This window comes from Heterodontus francisci, chromosome 1 (assembly GCF_036365525.1).
Source record: "Heterodontus francisci isolate sHetFra1 chromosome 1, sHetFra1.hap1, whole genome shotgun sequence".
NCBI classification, from domain to species: Eukaryota; Metazoa; Chordata; class Chondrichthyes; order Heterodontiformes; family Heterodontidae; genus Heterodontus; species Heterodontus francisci.
This window is the reverse complement of record NC_090371.1, coordinates 34652271-34673200: the sequence shown is the minus strand read 5'-3', so window position 1 is coordinate 34673200 and position 20930 is coordinate 34652271. Positions and strand designations below refer to the sequence as shown.

Here is a 20930-nt window from a genome sequence, read left to right as displayed (position 1 = left end):
TGGTTAGCCTCATTCGGGGGGTTAATAGATGGTACAATTTGGCTGGGTCTTTCATTAATTTGGAAAGTTTAAAATGATGTTAGGTGATCTGTGGAGGGATGGGATTGAATTAACAATGCGTTTCTCTGACCACAATCAGAATTGTATATTTTGACTGGGGGCTTTGGCTGGAGCAGTCGGTCGTAACAGGACATATAAGGATTTAGAAGACCAAATCACATATAAGTCAATATTATTACTGGCCAGGCCTTACAAAGGACGTGAGGCAGTTTTGTAGAACATGCCATACATACCAAATGGTGGGAAAACTGCAATCTAACACAAAACCAGCACCACTAATTACCATACCACTATCATGGTTATGGCTACTCGATTTTTAGAGGCTATTCCTTTGAGGACAATTGCTGCTAAAGTAGAAGAAAAGTTAACCCAATTCTTCATGAGATATGGATTACCACTTGACGTTCAATCGGATCAAGGTTCTAATTTCATGTCTAAAATATTTCAAGTCGTCATGGGTAATTTGGGTAAGTTAAAATCTTCAGCATATCACCCACAGACACAGGGAGCATTAGAGGTGTACCATCAAACTCTCAAAACAATGAATAGAGCATACTGTCACAAATATCTGCATGAATGGGATAAAGGGCTAGACTTTCTTCTATTTGCCACAAGAGATTCACTGAATGAGTCTACAGGTTTTGAAGGAAAAGAATAGTGAGTATGAGGCAGAAGGAAGCCTAGACAATTCTCAAATTGAACCTCTTAGTGAATACAGAATGGCTAGGAAAATTGAACAACATGCTTTTGCACTTAGATGCAGAACAACGTGAAGTCACAGCAAGGCTTCACACAGTATTTAAAAGAGTCTGTAGGGATAAACAGGGATATAAACCTTAGCCACACATGATGTGGATATAGGGGAATCAGTCCTATAAAACAGAATCCTTACCACTTAAGTCCAGACAAAGAGGCTCAGGTAAAAGCAGAAATCAAATACATACTGGAAAAAAAACTTAATTGAACCTAGTCAAAGCAACTGGACTTCAACAATAGTATTAATGCCTAAACCTGATGGGTCAACTCAACTTTGCATAGACTACAGATAAGTCAATGCAACGAAGGCAGACTCCTACCCAATTGCTCGTTTGGAAGACTGAATTGACAGAGTGGGCAGTGCCATGTTTTTTACCAAGATAAATTTGTTAAAAGGATACTGGCAAGTTCCTTTGACACCTCAGATAAAGAAGTATCAGCTTTTGTCACACCAGATGGTCTTTATCAGTGCCAAGAGATGCCATTCGGCTAAAAAAGAATGCCCCAGCAACCTGTCAGAGATTAATGAATCAGGTGGCAGCCAGTTTTACCAACTGTGTAGTGTATCATGATGATGTACTTACATACAGTAACACTTGGAAAGAACACTTAAAACAGCTAGAACTCTGTTCAAGAAGTTACAAGCTGCTAATTTTGTGGTAAATCTGGCAAAAAGCGAATTCGGAAAAGCAAGAGTAACCTACCTCGGACATATAGCGGGGCAAGGACAAGTATTGCCAAGAATGGCAAAAGTACAAGCCTTAGTGGAGTTCCCTATCCCTAAGACTAAATATGAAATCATGCGGTTTTGGAATGTGTGGTTTCTACAGAAGGTTTGTACCGAATTTTAGTGCTGCAGCTGCTCCACTAACCAATTTGCTACAGAAAAGGAAAACCAAGGCAGTCTGGTCAAGTGACTACCAGGCAGCTTTTGAAAAGTTAAAAGCAATTTTGAATCACCAGTGTTAGCTGCTCCAAATTTTTCTAAACCCTTCAAGGTAGCGATTGATGCTAGTGACCTGGGGGTTGGTGCAGTCTTATTGCAGGATGACAAATCAGGCATAGAGAAACCAGTAGGGTACTTGAAAAAAAAACTGCATCACCACCAAAAAAAGTATTCCAACGTGGAAAAAGAAACATTAAGGACTATTGCTGGCTCTTAAACATTTCAAAGCATATCTCTGCCAAGAGTACAAAGAAACACTAATATACACCGATCATAACCCATTAACGTCATGGAAAAATTTAAAAACCAAAATGCCAGAATGTTCAGCTGGAGTTTATTGTTACAGCCTTATTATTTGAAGATTGTACACATTTCAGGAAGAAACAATGTTATCGCTGATGCTTTGTCGCGAGTTTAACCTTGTTGAGTTATATGAGTAACAACGGTGCAAAGAAAAAGTGTGTTAACGTCCAGTGGAGTGAATGGGGGCATGAATGTGAAAATATGAATGTTCTTCTTCAATTTACAGTTTACATTGTAATGAAACGCATTGAAGAATGGCATTTCATTTCGCCAAGGGCGGAGGTGTCATAAGTTTTGGTTTTTTTAAACAAAGAAGTCTGTGTGCCTTTAAGACTGAGAAAAAAGGACTTTGAGAACATTGAACTGGATGGAGCACAGACTGCAAAACAATTTTTATCCAAGCAACTCAGCAGAGGAAGATTTATGACTGTCTTGTCACTTGGTTGTTGTTGTTGAAAGCTTTTTGTAATCAGTTCTGCACTGAAACAGACCAGAGAGAGCAGTGAGCTGTGATTTGCTGACAGACCAGAGAAAAAGACCTGTTTTCTCTGAAAATAAGCTTTGCATTTCATGGAAAAAGTGCTACATTTCAGGTGTGGATTTGACCTGCCTGAAGAGAAAGAAACGATTCAGAAAGAGGAGTTGCTACACTCTGGAGGAACGCTGCTTTGGATAAAGGAAGCCTTGAGTTTTGGGTGGGGCAGGTTGACGTTACCTCCAGTCTCAAGAATTCCGGTCTCCAGAGAAAGTTCTGTTGCTTTTTGTGTTGTTTGTGGAAGATACTGACATCTCAAGAAATTCTACTGTTAGACTGCTACTTTAAAATTTAAGTAGATCTGTTGCTACACCTTAAGCTGAAAGATCTGTGTGACGCCTGCTGCAGACGAATTGCCTTTAACACCTACCCATTCGCAGGTGTTCAAACTGACCTGAAGAAACATCGAGTGGCATACGACTATTGGGCTCAGGGACACCTCACGAATCCGGAAATATCATACCAGTCTCTGACAAACAATTATTTTATTGTTCCTAAGAAAACAGTTACAACTCAGAACACCGTTTTTCCCCGGTTAACTGATTTTTGAATATATGTGTGTGTGCATGAGGGTTATGAAAATTAAGGAGTTATAATAAAATCTTTTCATACATAGAGATTTATCTCTATCGTTTAAAACTTGGTTTATGAATTAATAGTTATTTTTTTTATTTTTTAAAGAAACCTGGTTTGGCGTGTTTTATTCTGGGGAATAAATAAAGTGTTTAATTTGTCTAATTTGTGGTAGGTGTCAAACTTTACTAAAAGCTGTGACGTGTGGAGTAGTGGAACTGAATTACACCCGCCTTGGTCGGAACACATCTGACCATTGACGGCCTTGTCTTTATATGGAATTTTTCCCCCCCCCCTCTACGTCCTTTAAGATGCTTCTTACAACTACGTTTTTGGTCACCTGTCCCAACGTCTCCCTTTTTGTCTTGGTGTAAATTTTGTTCTAATTTACACTCCTGTGAAGTGCTTTAGAACATTTTACATTAAGGGCACTACATAAATGCAACTCATTTGAAATCCTGTACGCCCAGATTAGGCGAATGAACCATAAAATGGAAACAACTCGAGCTGTCTTTAAAAGATATTGTCAAAAGCCTGGATATTTGCAAAAGGTTAAAATTCTGCTTCAAGTTGGTCAGCAACTTCTACTGCAGGGTGTTCAACCAGCTCTATTACCCACAGATACACGTTTCAATCTGCTTATTCTCCTGAATATAATTAAGATAGTTTAACACTCACTAAGCCTTGCGTTCTTCCTAGCTTGTTGAAACTCTCCGTTCAACACAAATTACACCACCGCCAGTTTGCTAGCGCCATTCTGGATCAGTCTAAGTGGCAGCAGCAATCAAAACGGTATTATTGCAGAAAACTGGATATCCTACTGATGGAAGTTCTGATGAAAGGTCACAGAACTGAAACATTAGCTCTGCTTCTCTCTCCATAGATGCTGCCAGAGCTGCTGAGAATTTCCAGCACTTTATTTTTAACATCCTACTGATTTTACAGGTCATGTGGAAATGATAACTGAATTCTCACTATTGTGGCAAGGGTTAGAGTGAAGTGGTACAGAGTGACCCAAGAAATTTTGGCATGGTGCAAGTAAAGTCTTGAGTCACGTACACCACGAATTCCTGAAAAATCAGTGCCATATTGGTGCTGATGCAAGTTTCCAGAAAATTCCAAGTGATAATTTTCAGAGATTTCATCAAATACTTGACGATCAACAGATTACATAAATCACCTAACAAAAAACACGGAATTATTCCTGTTGACTTTAACATTGGTAGTGCATGCTTAACACTGCAATGCTGAACAAGACTTCCAGTTTGAGGAGCAGCAATCAACTTGTGTTTACTTCAGAAAAATGTAATTTCGACACATGCGAACACTGCGAGAACAGCCGATTGTCAGAGAGCACAGTAGGGCTAAAGCAGCAGGAGAGTGCGCGAGCAACAGTGCACTGCAAGAGGAAACCAAGAAAAAAAAATCTAAATGTGAAATCACAGGAAAATGATTGGTTGGTGAGCATTTCTCTTTTTTCCTCTAAACCAGGGTAGTTTTTCAAATAAGAAACCAGGAAATTAATATCAATCAGGGTGTGTATAACACTGAGTGAATTATTAAGAGTAGGAGCACAGAGGAGGTCGACAGATATCAGTTAAAATTAATAGTTTAAACAAAGTCCCAACCAGCTCCTAAAAGAGGGAATAGAGTTTTTTTTTAAAAAAGATCATGGATGTGCAGCTGCGACCTGTTGCTAGCAATTGTTGTGGCATGTAGGAATTCCAGGATACTTCAGGTGTCTTGGGCGACCACGTGCGTGGGAACTGTCTCCAGCTGCTTCAGCTTGAGCTCAAGATTTCCGAACTTGAGGGGCAGCGAGAATTACCGTCGAGCATCACAGAGCAGAACAGTTTCCTGGATCGTACTTGCCAAGAGGTGATCACCCCACAGGTAGTACGAGTTCAGGATACCAGGTGGGTGGCAATCGGGAAAATTAGGAATAGGCAGGAGATGGAGGAGTCTTCGGGGTGTGTGCCACTCTCAGATACTCAGCATTGGAGACTGCTGGGTGTGACAATTCCCTGAAGGCAGCTCACCGTCACCTTATCAAGGGCAATTCGGGATGGACAATAAATGCTGGCGTAACCAATGACGCCCAATCCCCCGAAATAATACAACCAAAAGGAATGAAGGGCGGCACAGTGGCGCAGTGATTAGCACCGCAGCCTCACAGCTCCAGCGACCCGGGTTCAATTCTGGGTACTGTCTGTGTGGAGTTTGCAAGTTCTCCCTGTGTCTGCGTGGGTTTCCTCCGGGTGCTCCGGTTTCCTCCCACAGCCAAAAAGACTTGCAGGTTGATAGGTAAATTGGCCATTATAAATTGCCCCTAGTATAGGTAAGTGGTAGGGGAATAGAAGGACAGGTGAGGATGTGGTAGGAATATGCGATTAGTGTAGGATTAGTATAAATGGGTGGTTAATTGGTCGGCACAGACTTGGTGGGCCGAAGGGCCTGTTTCAGTGCTGTATCTCTAAATCTAAGTCCAGACCATAGCACCAATGGGAAAGGGACTGCACAGGAGGGAGCAGCAAAATGTTGAAATGCAGCTGTTATAGGAGATTCCATGGTCAGAAGGACAGACAGGCATTTCTGCAACCGTCATTGAGTCCCACATTATGTGTTCTCTCCATGATGCCGGGGAGAGGACACCATGGAGAGGGCACAGGATATTCTGCAGGGCGTTAACCAGAAGTTGTGGTGCATGTTGGCACCAACGACACAGCAAGGGTACTGAGATCCTATAGTCAGATTTTCAGGAGCGAGAGAGGAAGTTAAAGATTAGGACCTCAGGTAGTAATCTCTGGATTACTCCCAGTGCCATATGCCAGCGAGAGTATAAATAGAAAGATAGGGAGGATCAATGTGTGGCTTGAAGCATGGTGCATGAGGGAGGGCTTCAGATTCTTGGGGCATTGGGACCAGTTATGGGGCAGAAAGCATCTATTCAAAAGGGACGGGTTGCACCTCAACAGGGCTGGGACTAATGTCCTTGCAGGGAGGTTCACTAGTGTGGTTGGGGAGGGTTTAAACTAAATCGGCAGGAGGATGGGCACCCGCATATAGAAGTAGAAAAGAGGAATAATATAGAACATAGAAAAGCACAGCACAGTACAGGCCCTTCGGCCCACGATGTTGTGCCGACCCTTTAACCGACTCTAAGATCAAACTACCTACATACCCTTCATTCTACTATCATCCATGTACCTATCCAAGAGTCGCTTAAATGTCCCTAATGTATCTGCTTCTATTAACACCGCTGGCAGTGCATTCCACGCACCCATCACTCTCTGTGTAAAGAACCTACCTCTGACATCTCCCCGAAACCTTCCTCCAATCACCTTAAAATTATGCCCCCTGGTGATAGCCCTTTCCGCCTTGGGAAAAAGTCTCTGGCTATCCACTCTATCTATGCCTCTCATCATCTTGTACACCTCTATCAAGTCACCTCTCATCCTTCTTCACTCCAATGAGAAAAGCCCTAGCTCCCTCAACCTTTCTTCATAAGACATGCCCTCAAGTCCAGGCAGCATCCTGGTAAATCTCCTCTGCACCCTCTCTAAAGCTTCCACATCCTTCCTATAATGAGGCGACCACAACTGAACACAATATTCCAAGTGTGGTCTAACCAGGGCTTTATAGAGCTGCAGCATAACCTCGCGGCTCTTAAACTCAATCCCCCTGTTAATGAAAGCCAACACCCCATACGCCCTCTTAACAACCCTATCAACTTGGGTGAAAGCTTTGAGGGATCTATGGACGTGGACCCCAAGATCCCTCTGTTCCTCCACACTACCAAGAGTCCTGTCTTTAAACCTGTATTCTGCATTCAAATTCGACCTTCCAAAATGAATCACTTCACATTTGTCCAGGTTGAACTCCATCTGCCACTTCTCAGCCCAGCTCTGCATCCTCTCAATGTCCCGTTGCAACCTACAACAGCCTTCCACATTATCCACAACTCCAGCAACCTTTGTGTCATCGGCAAACTTACTAACCCAGCCTTCCACTTCCTCATCCAAGTCATTTATAAAAATCACTAAGAGCAGAGGTCCCAGAACAGATCCCTGCGGAACACCACTGGTCACCGAGCTCCAGGCTGAATACTTTCCATCTACTACCACCCTCTGTCTTCTATGAGCCAGCCAATTCTGTATCCAGACAGCCAAATTTCCCTGTAACCCATGCCTCCTTACTTTCTGAATGAGCCCACCATGGGGAACCTTATCAAACGCCTTGCTAAAATCCATATACACCACATTCACTGCTCTTCCTTCATCAATGTGTTTTGTCGCATCCTCAAAGAATTCAATAAGGCTTGTGAGGCATGACCTGCCCCTCACAAAGCCATGCTGACTATCTCTAATCAAACTATGCTTTTCCAAATAATCATAAATCCTGTCTCTCAGAATCCTCTCCAATAATTTGCCCACCACCGACATAAGACTGACTGGTCTGTAATTCCCAGGGTTATCCCTATTCCCTTTCTTGAAGAAGGGAATAACATTTGCCACCCTCCAATCATCTGGTACTACTCCAGTGGACAGTGAGGATGCAAAGATCATTGCCAAAGGCGCGGCAATCTCTTTCCTCGCTTCCCGTAAGAACCTTGGGTATATCCGTCTGGCCCCGGGGACTTAACTGTCCTCATGTCTTTCAAAATTTCCAGCACATCCTTCTCATCAACCTGTTCGAGCATATCAGCCTGTTTCACGCTGTCCTCACAAACGTCCAGGTCCCGCTCACTAGTGAATACTGAAGCAAAGTATTCATTTAGGACCTCCCCTACCTCCTCCGACTCCAGGCACAAGTTCCCTCCACTATCCCTGATCGGCCCTACCCTCACTCTGGCCATCCTCTTGTTCCTCACATAAGTGTAGAACGCCTTGGGATTTTCCTTAATCCTACCCGCCAAGACTTTTTCATGTCCCCTTCTAGCTCTCCTAAGTCCATTCTTCAGTTCCTTCCTGGCTACCTTGTAACCCTCTAGAGCCCTGTCTGATCTTGCTTCCTCAACCTTAAGTAAGCTTCCTTCTTCCTCTTGACTAGCTGTTCCACATCTCTTGTCATCCAAGGTTCCTTCACCCTACCATCCCTTCCTTGCCTCATCGGGACAAACCAATCCAGCAGTCGCAGCAAGTGCTCCCTAAACAACCTCCACACTTCTGTCGTGCATTTCCCTGAGAACATCTGTTCCCAATTTAAGCTCCCCAGTTCCTGCCTAATAGCATTGTAATTCCCCCTCCCTCAATTAAATATTTTCCCATCCCGTCTGCTCCTATCCCTCGCCATGACTATAGTAAAGGTCAGGGAGTTGTGATCACCATCACCGAAATGCTCTCCCACCGAGAGATCTGCCACCTGGCCTGGTTCGTTGCCAAGCACCAAATCCAATATAGCCTCCCCTCTAGTCGGCCTGTCTACACATTGAGTCAGGAAACCTTCCTGGACACACCTGACAAAATATGCTCCATCCAAACTATTTGCACTGAGGAGGTTCCAATCAATATTAGGGAAGTTGAAGTCACCCAAGACAACAACCCTGTTACTTCTGCGCCTTTCCAAAATCTGCCTCCCAATCTGTTCCTCCGTGTCTCTGTTGCTATTGGGGGGTCTATAGAAAACTCCCAACAAAGTGACTGCTCCTTTCCTGTTTCTGACTTCCACCCATACTGACTCAGTCGACAAACCTTCCTCGACGACCTCCCTTTCTGCAGCTGTGATACTATCCCTGATTAGCAATGCCACTCCCCCACCTCTTTTAGCTCCCTCCCTCTTCCTTTTTTTTCTTATTTTATTTTTATTTACTTAGAGATACAGCACTGAAACAGGCCCTTTGGCCCACCGAGTCTGTGCCTTTTGAACATCCAACATCCATTCCTGCCCTTGTGATATCCAAGTCTCCGTAATGGCCACAACATCGTAGCTCCAAGTACTGATCCATGCTCTAAGTTCATCACCCTTATTCCTGACACTTCTTGCGTTAAAATAGACACACTTCAACCGCTGCAACTTTGCCCCGTCAACTGTCTAACCTTCCTCGCAGACTCTCTGCACTCTGTATCTGCCTGTTCAACAGCTACCCCATCCACTGTTCCGTAGCTCCGGTTCCCATCCCCCTGCCAAACTAGTTTAAACCCTCCCGAAGAGCTCCAGCAAACCTCCCGCCCAGGATATTGGTGGCCCTCTAGTTCAGATGCAACCCGTCCTTCTTGTACAGGTCCCACCTTCCCCAGAAGGTATCCCAATGATCCACATATCTGAAGCCCTCCCTCCTACACCAGCTCTGTAGCCACGTGTTCAGCTGCACTCACTCTCTGTTTCTAGCCTCACTAGCACTAGTATCAATCCTGAGATTACTACTCTGCTCATCCTGCCTTTTAGCTTCCAACCTAACTCCCTACATTCGCTTTTCAGGTCCTCATCCCTTTTCCTAGCTATGTCATTGGTACCGATGTGTACCACGACTTCTGGCTGCTGTCCCTCCCCCTTAAGAATCCCGTAGACTCGATCCGAGACATCCCTGACCCTGGCACCCGGGAGGCAACATACCATCCGGGAGTCTCGTTCACGACCACAGAATCTCCTGTCTGTTCCTCTAACCATTGAATCTCCTCTCACTATCGCTCTCCTATTCTCCCCCCTTCCCTTCTGAGCCACAGAGCCAGGCTCAGTGCCAGAGACCTGGCCGCTGTGGCTTTCCCCTGGTAGGTCCCCCCCCACAACAGTATCCAAAACGGTATACTTATTATTGAGGGGAACGGCCACAGGGGATCCCTGCACTGTGCGTCTGTTCCCTTTCCCTCCCCTGACGGTCACCCAGCTACCTTTATCCTGTAACTTCGGTGTCACTACTTCCCTATAACTGCTCTCTATCACCCCCTCAGCCTCCTGATTGATCCGAAGTTCATCCAGCTCCAGTTCCCTAATGCGATCTGTGAGGAGCTGGAGTTGGGTGCACTTCTCGCAGGTGAAGTCAGCAGGGACACAAGTGGTGACCCTTACCTCCCATATCCTGCAAGAGGAGCATGCAACTGCCCTAGCTTCCATCCCCTCTGCTCTAAATTGACAAGAGAATTAAAAAAAATAAAGGAAAACCCTACCTTACCAAACCCTCCACACAAGACTGCATTATATGCATAATGAGTGTGTTGGAGAAGGAAGTAGTTCCATATTAGAAAGGAACAGATGGAGAAAGGCTACGAGAAATGCAAAGACAGGATTACAATGCATGCATTTAAATGCACAAAGTGTGGTGAATAAGGTTGGTGAGCAACAAGCACAAATAGCAGTATGGGAATATCAGGTAGTGGCAAAAATGGAAACATGGCTTAAAAATGGTGAGGACTGGGCACTTAATATACAAGGATATAAAGTGTTGAGAAAAGATAGAGAAAGCAAAAAGGGAGGTGGGGTGGCAGCATTGATTAGGGAAGACAGTGCAATGTTTGAAAGAGGGGATGTCCTTGAGGGGGCAAGGAAAGAATCCATTTGGTTAGAGTTGAGCAGCAAAAAAGGAAAGATCACGCTTCTAGGGGTGTTCTATCGACCTCCAAATATAGAACATAGAACATAGAACATAGAAAATACAGCACAGAACAGGCCCTTCGGCCCACGATGTTGTGCCGATCCTTTGTCCTCTGTCAAGGACAATTTAATCTATACCCCATCATTCTCCTTTATCCATATAGAGTGAAAGAGATGGAGAAAGAAATCTGCAGGGAAATCAGAGATGTGCAAGAACTATAGATACGTAATCTTGGGGGACTTTAATTACCCAAACATCAATTGGAATAATGTTAGAGTAAAGGGAAAGGAGGGGGAGGTATTTTGTGGAATGTGTTCAGGAGAACTTCCTTAATCAGTATGTTCTCATCCCAACTAGAAAGGAGGCATTGCTGGATCTAGTGCTGGGAAATGATGTGGGCCAAGTTTCTGTGGGGTAGCACTTGGTTAAGAGTAATCATCATATTATAAGGTTTAGACTCGTAATGCAGAAAAGTAAGGAACGATATAAGGTAGAATGGCCAGATTGGAAGAGGCCTAATTTCAATGCAATGAGACGGGATCTAGCCAGGATAAAATGGAACCAAAGACTGATGAGAAAAACTGTAACTGAACAATGTGTTACCTTTAAGGAGGTGATGCTTCAGGTACAGACTAGCTACATTCCAACAACGGCAAAAAGTAGGGGAACCAAAAACAGGGCTTCTTGGATGATGAGGGAGATATAGATTATGATGAAACAAAGAAAAAAGGGTGCATATAAGTGAGAAGAATTCTTCAAGTGAGAACCAGGCCAAAATTTTTTTTATTCATTCACTGGATGTGGGCCTCACTGGCTGGGCCAGCATTTATTGCCCATCCCTAACTGCCCTTGAGAAGCTGGTGGTGAACCATGTTCTTGATCGGTGCAGTCCATGTGGGGTAGGTACATCACAGTGCTGTTAGGAAGGGACTTCCAGGATTTTGACTCAGCGACTGTGAAGAAATGGCGATATAATTCCAAGTCAGGATGGTGTGGGGCTTGGAAGGGAACTTGCAGGTGGTAGTGCTCCCATGCATCTGCTGCCCTTGTCCTTCTAGATGGTAGAGGTCATGGGTTTGGAAGGTGCTGTCTAAGAAGACTTGGTGCGTTGCTGCAGTGCATCTTGTAGATGGCACACATTGCTGCCACTATGTGTAGCAAATGTCTGTAATTGGGGTGCCAGTCAAACTTGTCCATTTGTCCGGATGGTGTCAAGCTTCTTGAGTGTTGTTGGAGCTGCATCCATCCAGGCAAGTGGAGAGTATTCCATCACACTCCTGACTTGTGCCTTGTAGATGGTGGACAGGCTTTTTGGAGTTAGGTGGTGAGTTACTTGCCTCAGGATTCCTAGCCTCTGACCTGCTCTTTAATTAAGGATAGTTCGCAAAGATTTGTAAAAGGCAGATCAAGCTTGACTAATCTAACTGAGTTTTTTGATGAAGTAACAGAGAAGGCTCAAGGGAATGTAGTGGATCGTGTCTATATGGATTTTAAGAAAGGGTTTGATAAAGTACCACATAAAAGGCTGGTTAACAAAATTGAAGCTCATGACATAGGAGGGTCAGGGACCAATTAGATTTAAAAATTATCTTGACAGATAACAGCGAGTCATGGTAGGTGGTTGATTTTCAAACTGGAGGATGGTAGACAGTGGTGTCCCCCAAGGGTCTGTGCTGGGACCACTGCTTTTTGGTATATATAAATGACTTGGATCTTGGAATGGAGAGTAGAATTTCAAAATCTGCCAATGATACCAAACTTGGAGTGGCAATCAATGAAGGTGATATTAACTACCTGCAACAGGACATAGATAAGCTAACAGAATGGGCAGACAAGTGGCAGATGGGATTTAATACAGACAAGTGTGAGGAGATGCATTTTGACAGAAGGGACAGGGTGAGGCAATATAGACGTAATGGCACATTTCTAGAGCAGGAACAGAGGGACCTGGGGGGTGCATGTGCATCAATCTTTGAAGGTGGCAGGACATATTGAGAGTAATTAGCAAAGTATATGGGATCTTGGGCTTCATAAATCGAGGTATTGAGTACAAAAGCACGAAAGTTATGCTGAACCTTTATAAGGCTCTGGTTAGATCCTAACTAAAGCATAGCATGAGAACAGAAAGTACCAGAAATACTCAGCAGGTCTGGCAGCATCTGTGGAGAGAGAAGCAGAGTTAACATTTGAAGGCTGTGACCCTTCAAAAGATCCTTCTGATGAAGGATCGCAGACCTGAAATGTTAACTCTGTGACTCTCTCCACAGATGCTGCCAGACCTGCTGAGTATTTTCGGCACTTTCTGCTCATTTCAGAGTTCCAACACCCGCAGTATTTTTCTCTTATTTTAGAGTATTGCATCCAGTTCTGCTCACCATACTTTTTTTTTTTAAGAACATTACAGCGCAGTACAGGCCCTTCAGCCCTCGGTGTTGTGCCGACCTGTGAAACCATCTGACCTACTTTAGGAAGGATGAGAGGGGATGCAAAGGAGATTTACCAGAATGGTTCCAGGAATAGGGGATTTTAGTTACAAGGTTAGGTTGGAAAACCTAGGGTTGTTCTCGCTGGAGCAAAGGAGATTGAAGAGAGATTCGATAGAACTGTACAAGATTAAGAAAGGCTTAGATAAGTTCGAGAAGAAATAAAACCTTCATTAACTGACAGTAGAAGGACCAGGGGAGACAGATGGAAGGTTTTGGGCAAAAGATGCAGGTGGAATGTGGGGAAGAGCTTTTTTTTTTTACGCAAGCGAGTGGTCATTACCTGGAAACTGCTGCTCATGCGGGCAGTGGAAGCGGAGACAATTTCAAAAGGAAATTGGATAGGCACTTGAAGGAAATAAACTTGCAGGGCTACAGGGATCGAGCTGGGGAATCGAGCTGGGGAGTGAGACGTGTGTTTTCCTTTCCTTGTGCTTATTTAGACTTCAGACAAGGCACTAACCATGCATTGGGGTGTGTTCACTTAAGTCGTGGGTCCCTTTATTGAGGGTAGTAGCACAACATTACATTGCATGAGAACATCTGTACATGTCTGATCTGTTTAGTGATCAGCAGCAGGCCAGGGATGAGACTCAGTCACATGGTATGTTACATCATTTCCTCTCTAACAAGGGATACTGAAAATGTAATCACACCCACTTTAAAGTATGCTCAGATGTTGCACTGAATGTGGTCTTGGACCTTGTTCTAGTTACGATGGAGTTTCCTGGATATTGAGAATGAGGTGCATCTCTGATTTGCCCTCTGCTTCTTCTCTCAGTTGCTCCACTGGGTATACTGAGCTCGTATGACCTTGGTTCTGGACAGATCAGTGTTATTTCAGCTAGCTGCCAGGTACCATCCGTGGGATGCTGAACTCTTACTTGTTGTTCTATCCTTGGACCTGGCAATTCTTTACTTGCTTCCCTGTCAGGCACATCTTTCATCTTCCCCTGGTTTTCCAAAAATGCCCCTCTCACTTCTGGTAGGGTTGAGTGATGCAAGTGAGGTAGTTTGGGATGTACTGGTCTGCCAAATAATAGTTCTGCCGGTGACAGTTCCGTTGCACTCAGAGGAGTGGCTCTGAGATGAAGCATAGCAATGTGTAGGTCTTGCTTGGTTTTTCTAAACTTCTGAATTAGTGATTTCACTGTACGAACCATTTTCTCAGTCATGCAGTTGGATCTCGGGTAATACGGAGATGATGTATTGTGGTCAATGCCCTACTTTTTGCAGATGCCCCTGAATGGCTTGCCAGTAAACTGAAATCCGTTGTCCAATATGGCCTCACTGGGTGCTCCAAATAGGCTGAAAATAGCACTTGGTGTTTTGGCGACCGTTGTGCTCGATGTATTGTGCAATTGTCAAATGATAGGATACTTTGAAAAGTAGTCAGTGACAACTAAGAAATCATCCCCATGGACATGGAATAAATCAGATGCGACCTTGGCCCATGGATCAGTAGGCATCTCGTGAAGAGTGCGTGGTTCCTTTTGCTGACTTGGCATGTCTTCAGTGCTTCACTGAGACCTCAATGTCATCGTGGATGCCTGGCCAATAGATGGTTTCTCTGGCCAATAGATGGTTTTTCTGGTCTAATCAATGCCCATATGAGATTGGTGTAGTTGTTGTAGTATGTCATGTCTCAATGCTTTTGGTATTATGACCTATTTATCTGTAAAAATAACTCCATGTGTAGTATAACATAATAGAGGTTGTTACTGGGTAGAATATGGAAATGGTCTGTGAGCATCCTCACAGGAAGTGATGCAACAGAATCTGTACAGAACCTCGCATTGAGTGTAAGTGGAAGCGATAGATGGAAGACATGTGTAAATAAACTCCTGTTAGTCTAATGGACAACTCTTAGATATTCTGCGCTAAGCCTTGTAGTTTTCAGAATATTATACCCTGGATAAACCAAGTTAGTCTCAGTATGTCCAAAACTATCCCACATGCTCATGGACATCCTGAATCGTGTCTGGCCATCCTTCTACAATCGTGCTCCAAAGAAGCTGTAGTGTTGGCTCAACCTGCAATTATTGATATTTCTGCTGCGCAAAGTTCATCAGATCCACATAGAGTAACATCCTCTAGCTCCACATCTATCAAATCGACTTGTAAATCAACATTTACTTCTGCAGTCTTCACTGGATTGGGTAACTTGCTTAGCACATCAGATGTAACCATCAGATTGCCAGGTTTGTATTGCACGTCGCAATCGTAACCCTGTATTTTTACCAATTGGCATTGCAGTCTTAGCAATGCGCTAACCAATGGCTTCTTCCAAATCATCTTGAGCAGTTTGTGCTCTGTTTCTACCACAAATCTCTTCCTGAATAGATCTGTGAGATAACACACAATTTCAAACACTACGGCTAATGTTTCTTTCTTGATGTTAAGAGTAGTTTGCGCTGCAGACAAAGATTTTGATGCGAACCCAATGGGCTTGTCTTTCTGCAAGATACATGCTTTTAATCCTTTCTGGGATGTGTCCACTTCAAGAATGGTCACCTCTCTAGGGTCATAAAAATGTAACAACGATGCTTCCAATATTGATTTATTCAGTTGCCAGAAAAGATGTTGGTGGTCTGCATGCCATGGTCTTCAACAATTCCTGCAGAGACAACTCTTTCTGCGCAAAGTTTGGAATATAAGGGATAAAAAGTTGAAGAGGCCTAAATAACGTTGGAGATCCGCCTTATGTTGGGGTGTTGGCATCACATGAACATCCTCCAGTCTGCTGGAGTCAGGAGGAAAACCTGCACTCGAGTATATTGGTCCAAAAAAGTTGATTTGTTGTACATTGATTTTGCATTTATGACTGTTAAATACCAGCCCTTCTTTGCGTGCTGCTTGCATCAGGAGATGTAGATTTCTGTCATGCTCCCGTTTCGTCTTTCCCACTACGGCAATGTCATCCGCTATGCATATACAACGTACTGTACGAGTAATACGATCCTTGTGCGCCTGAAAGAGATCTTGACTAATTGATAGCTCAAAAGGAAGATGTTGAAAACAATTCGACATTGGTGATCACACCAAAAAGACATAATTGGAGGTGAAATGCTTTGATACACAGAGATTGTGAAAGGCAGTATATAAATCCAATTTTCTTCCTTACCTCCCTCCCTTTCCTCCTCCCTGTTAATAGTATATTAATTATGTTTATTTGCATGGAGCTGTGGGCTTTAACTGGAGATTTACTGGTGCCTCTTCATTAAGGCTATCTAATCCCTTGCTTCAATTTGGTACTTTAAGAGAGGTACAAGTAGACAGACTCAAAACGTTGTTGTTGGCATTAAGAGGTGTATGCTTGCAATGTGTAACTCTGTAAATAAATGCTTTTAAAGGTGGGTAAAGATTGGCTCCATTTCTACCCTTCACCAACTGGCTTTCTGAAATATAACACTTCCTGCCCTTCCTTTCCTCCCTCTGTCCCAGTTGGCTATTTAGAAGATCTGCTACATAACTCTATGCAGTAACGCTCTTGTGGCTATAATTTTAATGTATATCGTCATGGGGTAGGCTGCACAGCCAAATAAATCCATCCATGAGATTTTCCCCTATGGTAGGCTAATTTACAACAGCACTGAATCAGAATTTGGAATTCACTGGATCAGCTGTCTCATTTTAATCATGTTTATGCAGGCCTGAGAGTGTGGTGGAGGCAAGTTCAATCAAGGCATTCAAAAGGGAATTAGACAGTTTATGAAACGGAAGAATATGCAGGGTTACGGGGAGAAGGTGGGGGAGTGGCACTAGGTGAAATACTTATTAGTAGAGCCAGTGCAGACATGGTGGGCTGAATGGCCCCCTTTTGCGCTGTAACAATTCTGTGAATACTGGCAAAATGGGGTACGGAACATAGTCAGCTCTTGAGATTTCTCAGCCAGTAACCATCCTTTGCGTCAAGTTTTGAGAAAAATCTTGCTCCCATGAATTTTGGGGTTAAGCTTTTCCAGTGGGAATCTTGTGTGGCCAACTCTTCAGTACTTTGTTCAACCTTCTCAGATCCAAGATTCCAGTCTTTCCACTATTGATGGTTCTGCGCTGCACATGGTGAACTTAGATTTCAAGTCTTCAAATCTTCATTACCGCTGGCTGATGTATTTGGTGGGCTCTGAAATGAAAAAAAATCTCCACCACTGCTACCATATTGTGCTTACAAAGACTTTAGACATCAAGGCACTAAGCTCGCATCAGTGGTCTGTTAACACTTAAATAGTGGGTTCCTTTATTAAGGGTAGTAGCATGACACTGCATTGCAAGAGAACATCTAAACATGTCTAGTCTATTTGGTAATCAGCAGCAGACTGAGGATGAGACTCAGTCACATGGTATGTCACCATTTCCTCTCTCGCAAGGTGTACTGAAAATGTAACCACACTCAAAGATGTACAACAAGACGACTGACTGGAATGCTCCACTGAGAGCCAGCATGAACTCAGGGGCCGAATGGCCTCCTATGCCATAAATGACTCCATGACATCTCATTTTCTGGTCCTGAACATGTCTTCTCTGGTAAAATTAAAATACAGTCATGTCATAGCAACAGTAGGTTGAATGTTAAGAGAATTACTACCTTTGCAGTTCTATTAGTAACATGGTTTTGCACCACATGCAGCACTTTCCCATCTACTCTCTGCACCATTTCTCCACTGTCAGTGTTTGTCAAGTTTCAGATTATAGAAACAGGAGTAGGCCATTCAGCCCCTTAAACCTGTTCTGCCATGCATTTAGAACATGGCATCTAGCGCTTAACTCCACCTATCCACCTCAGTTCCACAATGCTTAAAACGCTTGCCGAACAAAAATCTATCAATATCAGTTTTTAAATTTTCCAATTGATCTTGCCTCAACAGCTTTTTGGGGAAAGAGTATTTCATTTTGGAAAATCTGCACTGCATCCCCTTTAAGCTCAAAATATCCTCCTGAGGTGTGGTGCCCAGAAGTGAATACAGTATTCTATATGCAGTTCAACCAGAGTTCCGACCCCTTTTTATTCCAGTCTTAAGATAAAGGCCAACATTCCATAGTGTCATAGAATGGTTACAGCACAGAAGTAGGCCATTCGATCCATCAAACCCATGCTGACTCTCTGCAAGAGCAATTTCGTTAATGCCGCTCCCCCATCCTTTCCCCATAGTCCCACAAATTTTATCCCTTTTGAAAGCTACGAGGGAATTAGCTTTTTACTTCTTTTTCTACTCCCCACTAGCTTTTAGCAAGTTCTGTACTTGCCATTTCTTCTGCGACTGTTAACTTTAAATAGGCTAGGTATACATTTTTGCAGTGGGAATTTGAAGGCTGCAAGATTTTGCACCATCTCCTTAGGTGGCCTTTTGCAAAAAATTCTGAATTATATGTGGAACTTCTTTGACTGTTCTGCATACTGGAGCACACAAGAGAGGCACTAGAAGCGGAAGAATGATTTAACAAACTCCTCCATATAAACACTTCAGTTTTGCATGTAATGACGGAAAGCATTTCTGAACTGAAGCACAATGTGTTTTTTTTTTTAAAGTCTTACATGGGATGATCTGAAGAACTCTGTTTTTCTTCATGTTGGCTGGCAAATTGCCTGTCCTCATCTTGTCATTCTGAATTTTGATTGAGGTCAGTTTCTAGGAAAAGAGGTGAGGTGAGAATGACTGCCCTTGACATCAAGACAGCATTTGACCGAATATGGCATCAAGGACCTGCTCTTGTAATCATCGTATTTATATGGCTACTCCAATTCAGTTTCTGGTCAATGGTAACCCATAGGATGTTGATAGTGGGGGATTCAACGATCATAATGCCATTGAATGTCAAGCAGAGATGGTTAGATTCTCTCTTGTTTGAGATGCTCATTGCCTGGCACTTGTGTGGCACGAATGTTACTTGCCACTTATTAACCCAAGCCTGAGTATTGTCCAGGTCTTGCTGCATTTCTACATGGACTGTTTCAGAGGTGAGGGGAGAGTGACTGCTCTTGACATCAAGGCAGCATTTGACCGAGTATGGCATCAAGGAGCCCTAGCAAAAGTGGAGTCAATGGGAATCAGGGCGAAAACCCTCCACTAGTGCAAAGAAGGATGCTTGTGGTTGTTTGAGGTCAATCATCTCAGCTACAGAACATCACCGCAGGAGTTCCTCAGGGTAGTGTCCTACATCCAACCACCTTCAGCTGCTTCATCAATGACCTTCTTTCAATCATAAGGTCTGAGTGGGGATGTTCACTGATGATTGCACAATGTTCAGCACCTTTTGTGACTCCTCAGACACTGAAGCAGCCTGTGTCCAGATGCAGCAAGATCTGGATAACATCTGGGCTTGGGCAGATAAGTGGCAAGTTACATTCACGCCACCCAATCACCATCTCAAACGAGAGAGAATCAAACCATCTCCCCTTGATGCTCAATGGCATTACCATTTCTGAATCCCCCACTAACAAAATCCTGGGGGGTTGCCATTTACCAGAAACTGAACTGGACCAGCCACATAAATACTGTGGCTACTAGAGCAGGCCAGAGGCTGGGAATACTGTGGCAGCAACTCACCTCCTGTCTCCCCAATGTCTGTCCATCATTTGCAAGGCACAATTTAGAAGTGTGATGGAATACTCTTCACTTGCCTGGATGGGTGCAGCTCCAACACAAGATGCTCAACACCCTCCAGGACAAAGCAGCTTGCTTGATTGGCACCCCATCCACCACCTTCAACATTCACTCCCTTCACCGTTGACGCACAGCGGCAGCAGTGTGTACCATCTACAAGATGCACTGCAGCAACTCACCAAGGCTCCTTCGACAGCACCTTCCAAATCCGTGACCTCTACCACCTAGAAGGACAAGGGCAGCAGATGCATGGAATCACCACCCCCTGCAAGCTCCCCTCCAAGCCACACACCATCCTGACTTGGAACTATATTGTCGTTCCTTCACAGTCGCTGGGTCAAAATCCTGGAACTCCCCTAACAGCACTTTTGGTGTAACTACACCCAGAGGACTGCAGCGGCTGAAGGCGGCAGTTCACCACCACTTCTCGAGGGCAATTAGGGAGGAGCAATAAATGCTGGCCTAGCCAGCGATGCCCACATCCCATGAAGGAATAAAAAAAACACTTTTAATATTTCCCGCAAAATAGTCTTGTTTACTAAATTGTCAAGTATCTCAATGTCTCACCTTGAACTCTTCCTCCAAACCATTGCAACCTGATCCAGATACTCTGTTGTAAAGTTTCTGCAGGTGGCTTTCAAGTGAAGTCACTTCCAGCTCTGTGTCCCCATATAAATAATGCTCCAACAGTGCTTGATATATAAACACGTACTGCATCTACAAAGTAATAGCAACAAGTTTACTTCCACAAGCTGAATATTAGAAAACTGGATGTCATACATTTTGGTGCTCTGCAACATCTCTGACCTTCTTACTTCAAGTCCATGAATCTTTCCAGTTACTATCTCAAGTTGAGTCAGGAAGCATGGAATGTTGTCATCCAGCTCAACTCCAAGCACAGATTCATCCCCAAATCTACTGTAGTACCAAGATTATTTTCTTGTCACCTCCAAAATATTCTCTGCACCTCACACTCATCTGTCTCTTTCTGCTGTCGAAATAATCATCCATGTCTTCTTTACCTCAACGCTTACTCACTGAAGCCCTTAAAATTAAAACCCACAACAATCTTCCATCAGCTTCAATTCATCCAAAATGTAACAACCCATCCTTTACCTGCACTAAATCCTAGTCCTGTCACATC

General features: G+C 43.7%; 1 protein-coding gene across 3 annotated transcripts in view; it reads right to left on the bottom strand.

Annotated features, from left to right (window-relative positions):
* The window catches only part of LOC137368716 (receptor-type tyrosine-protein phosphatase alpha-like), a 315891-nt gene that overhangs the window by 50093 nt on the left and 244868 nt on the right, over positions 1-20930 (bottom strand). For all 3 annotated transcript variants that reach the window (XM_068028891.1, XM_068028900.1, XM_068028908.1), the window contains 2 exons: positions 20354-20503; positions 18718-18811 (listed from right to left, as the gene is read on the bottom strand). In XM_068028891.1, coding sequence (XP_067884992.1) covers positions 18718-18811; positions 20354-20503 — 244 coding nt within the window. The remainder of the gene's footprint in view (positions 1-18717; positions 18812-20353; positions 20504-20930) is intronic.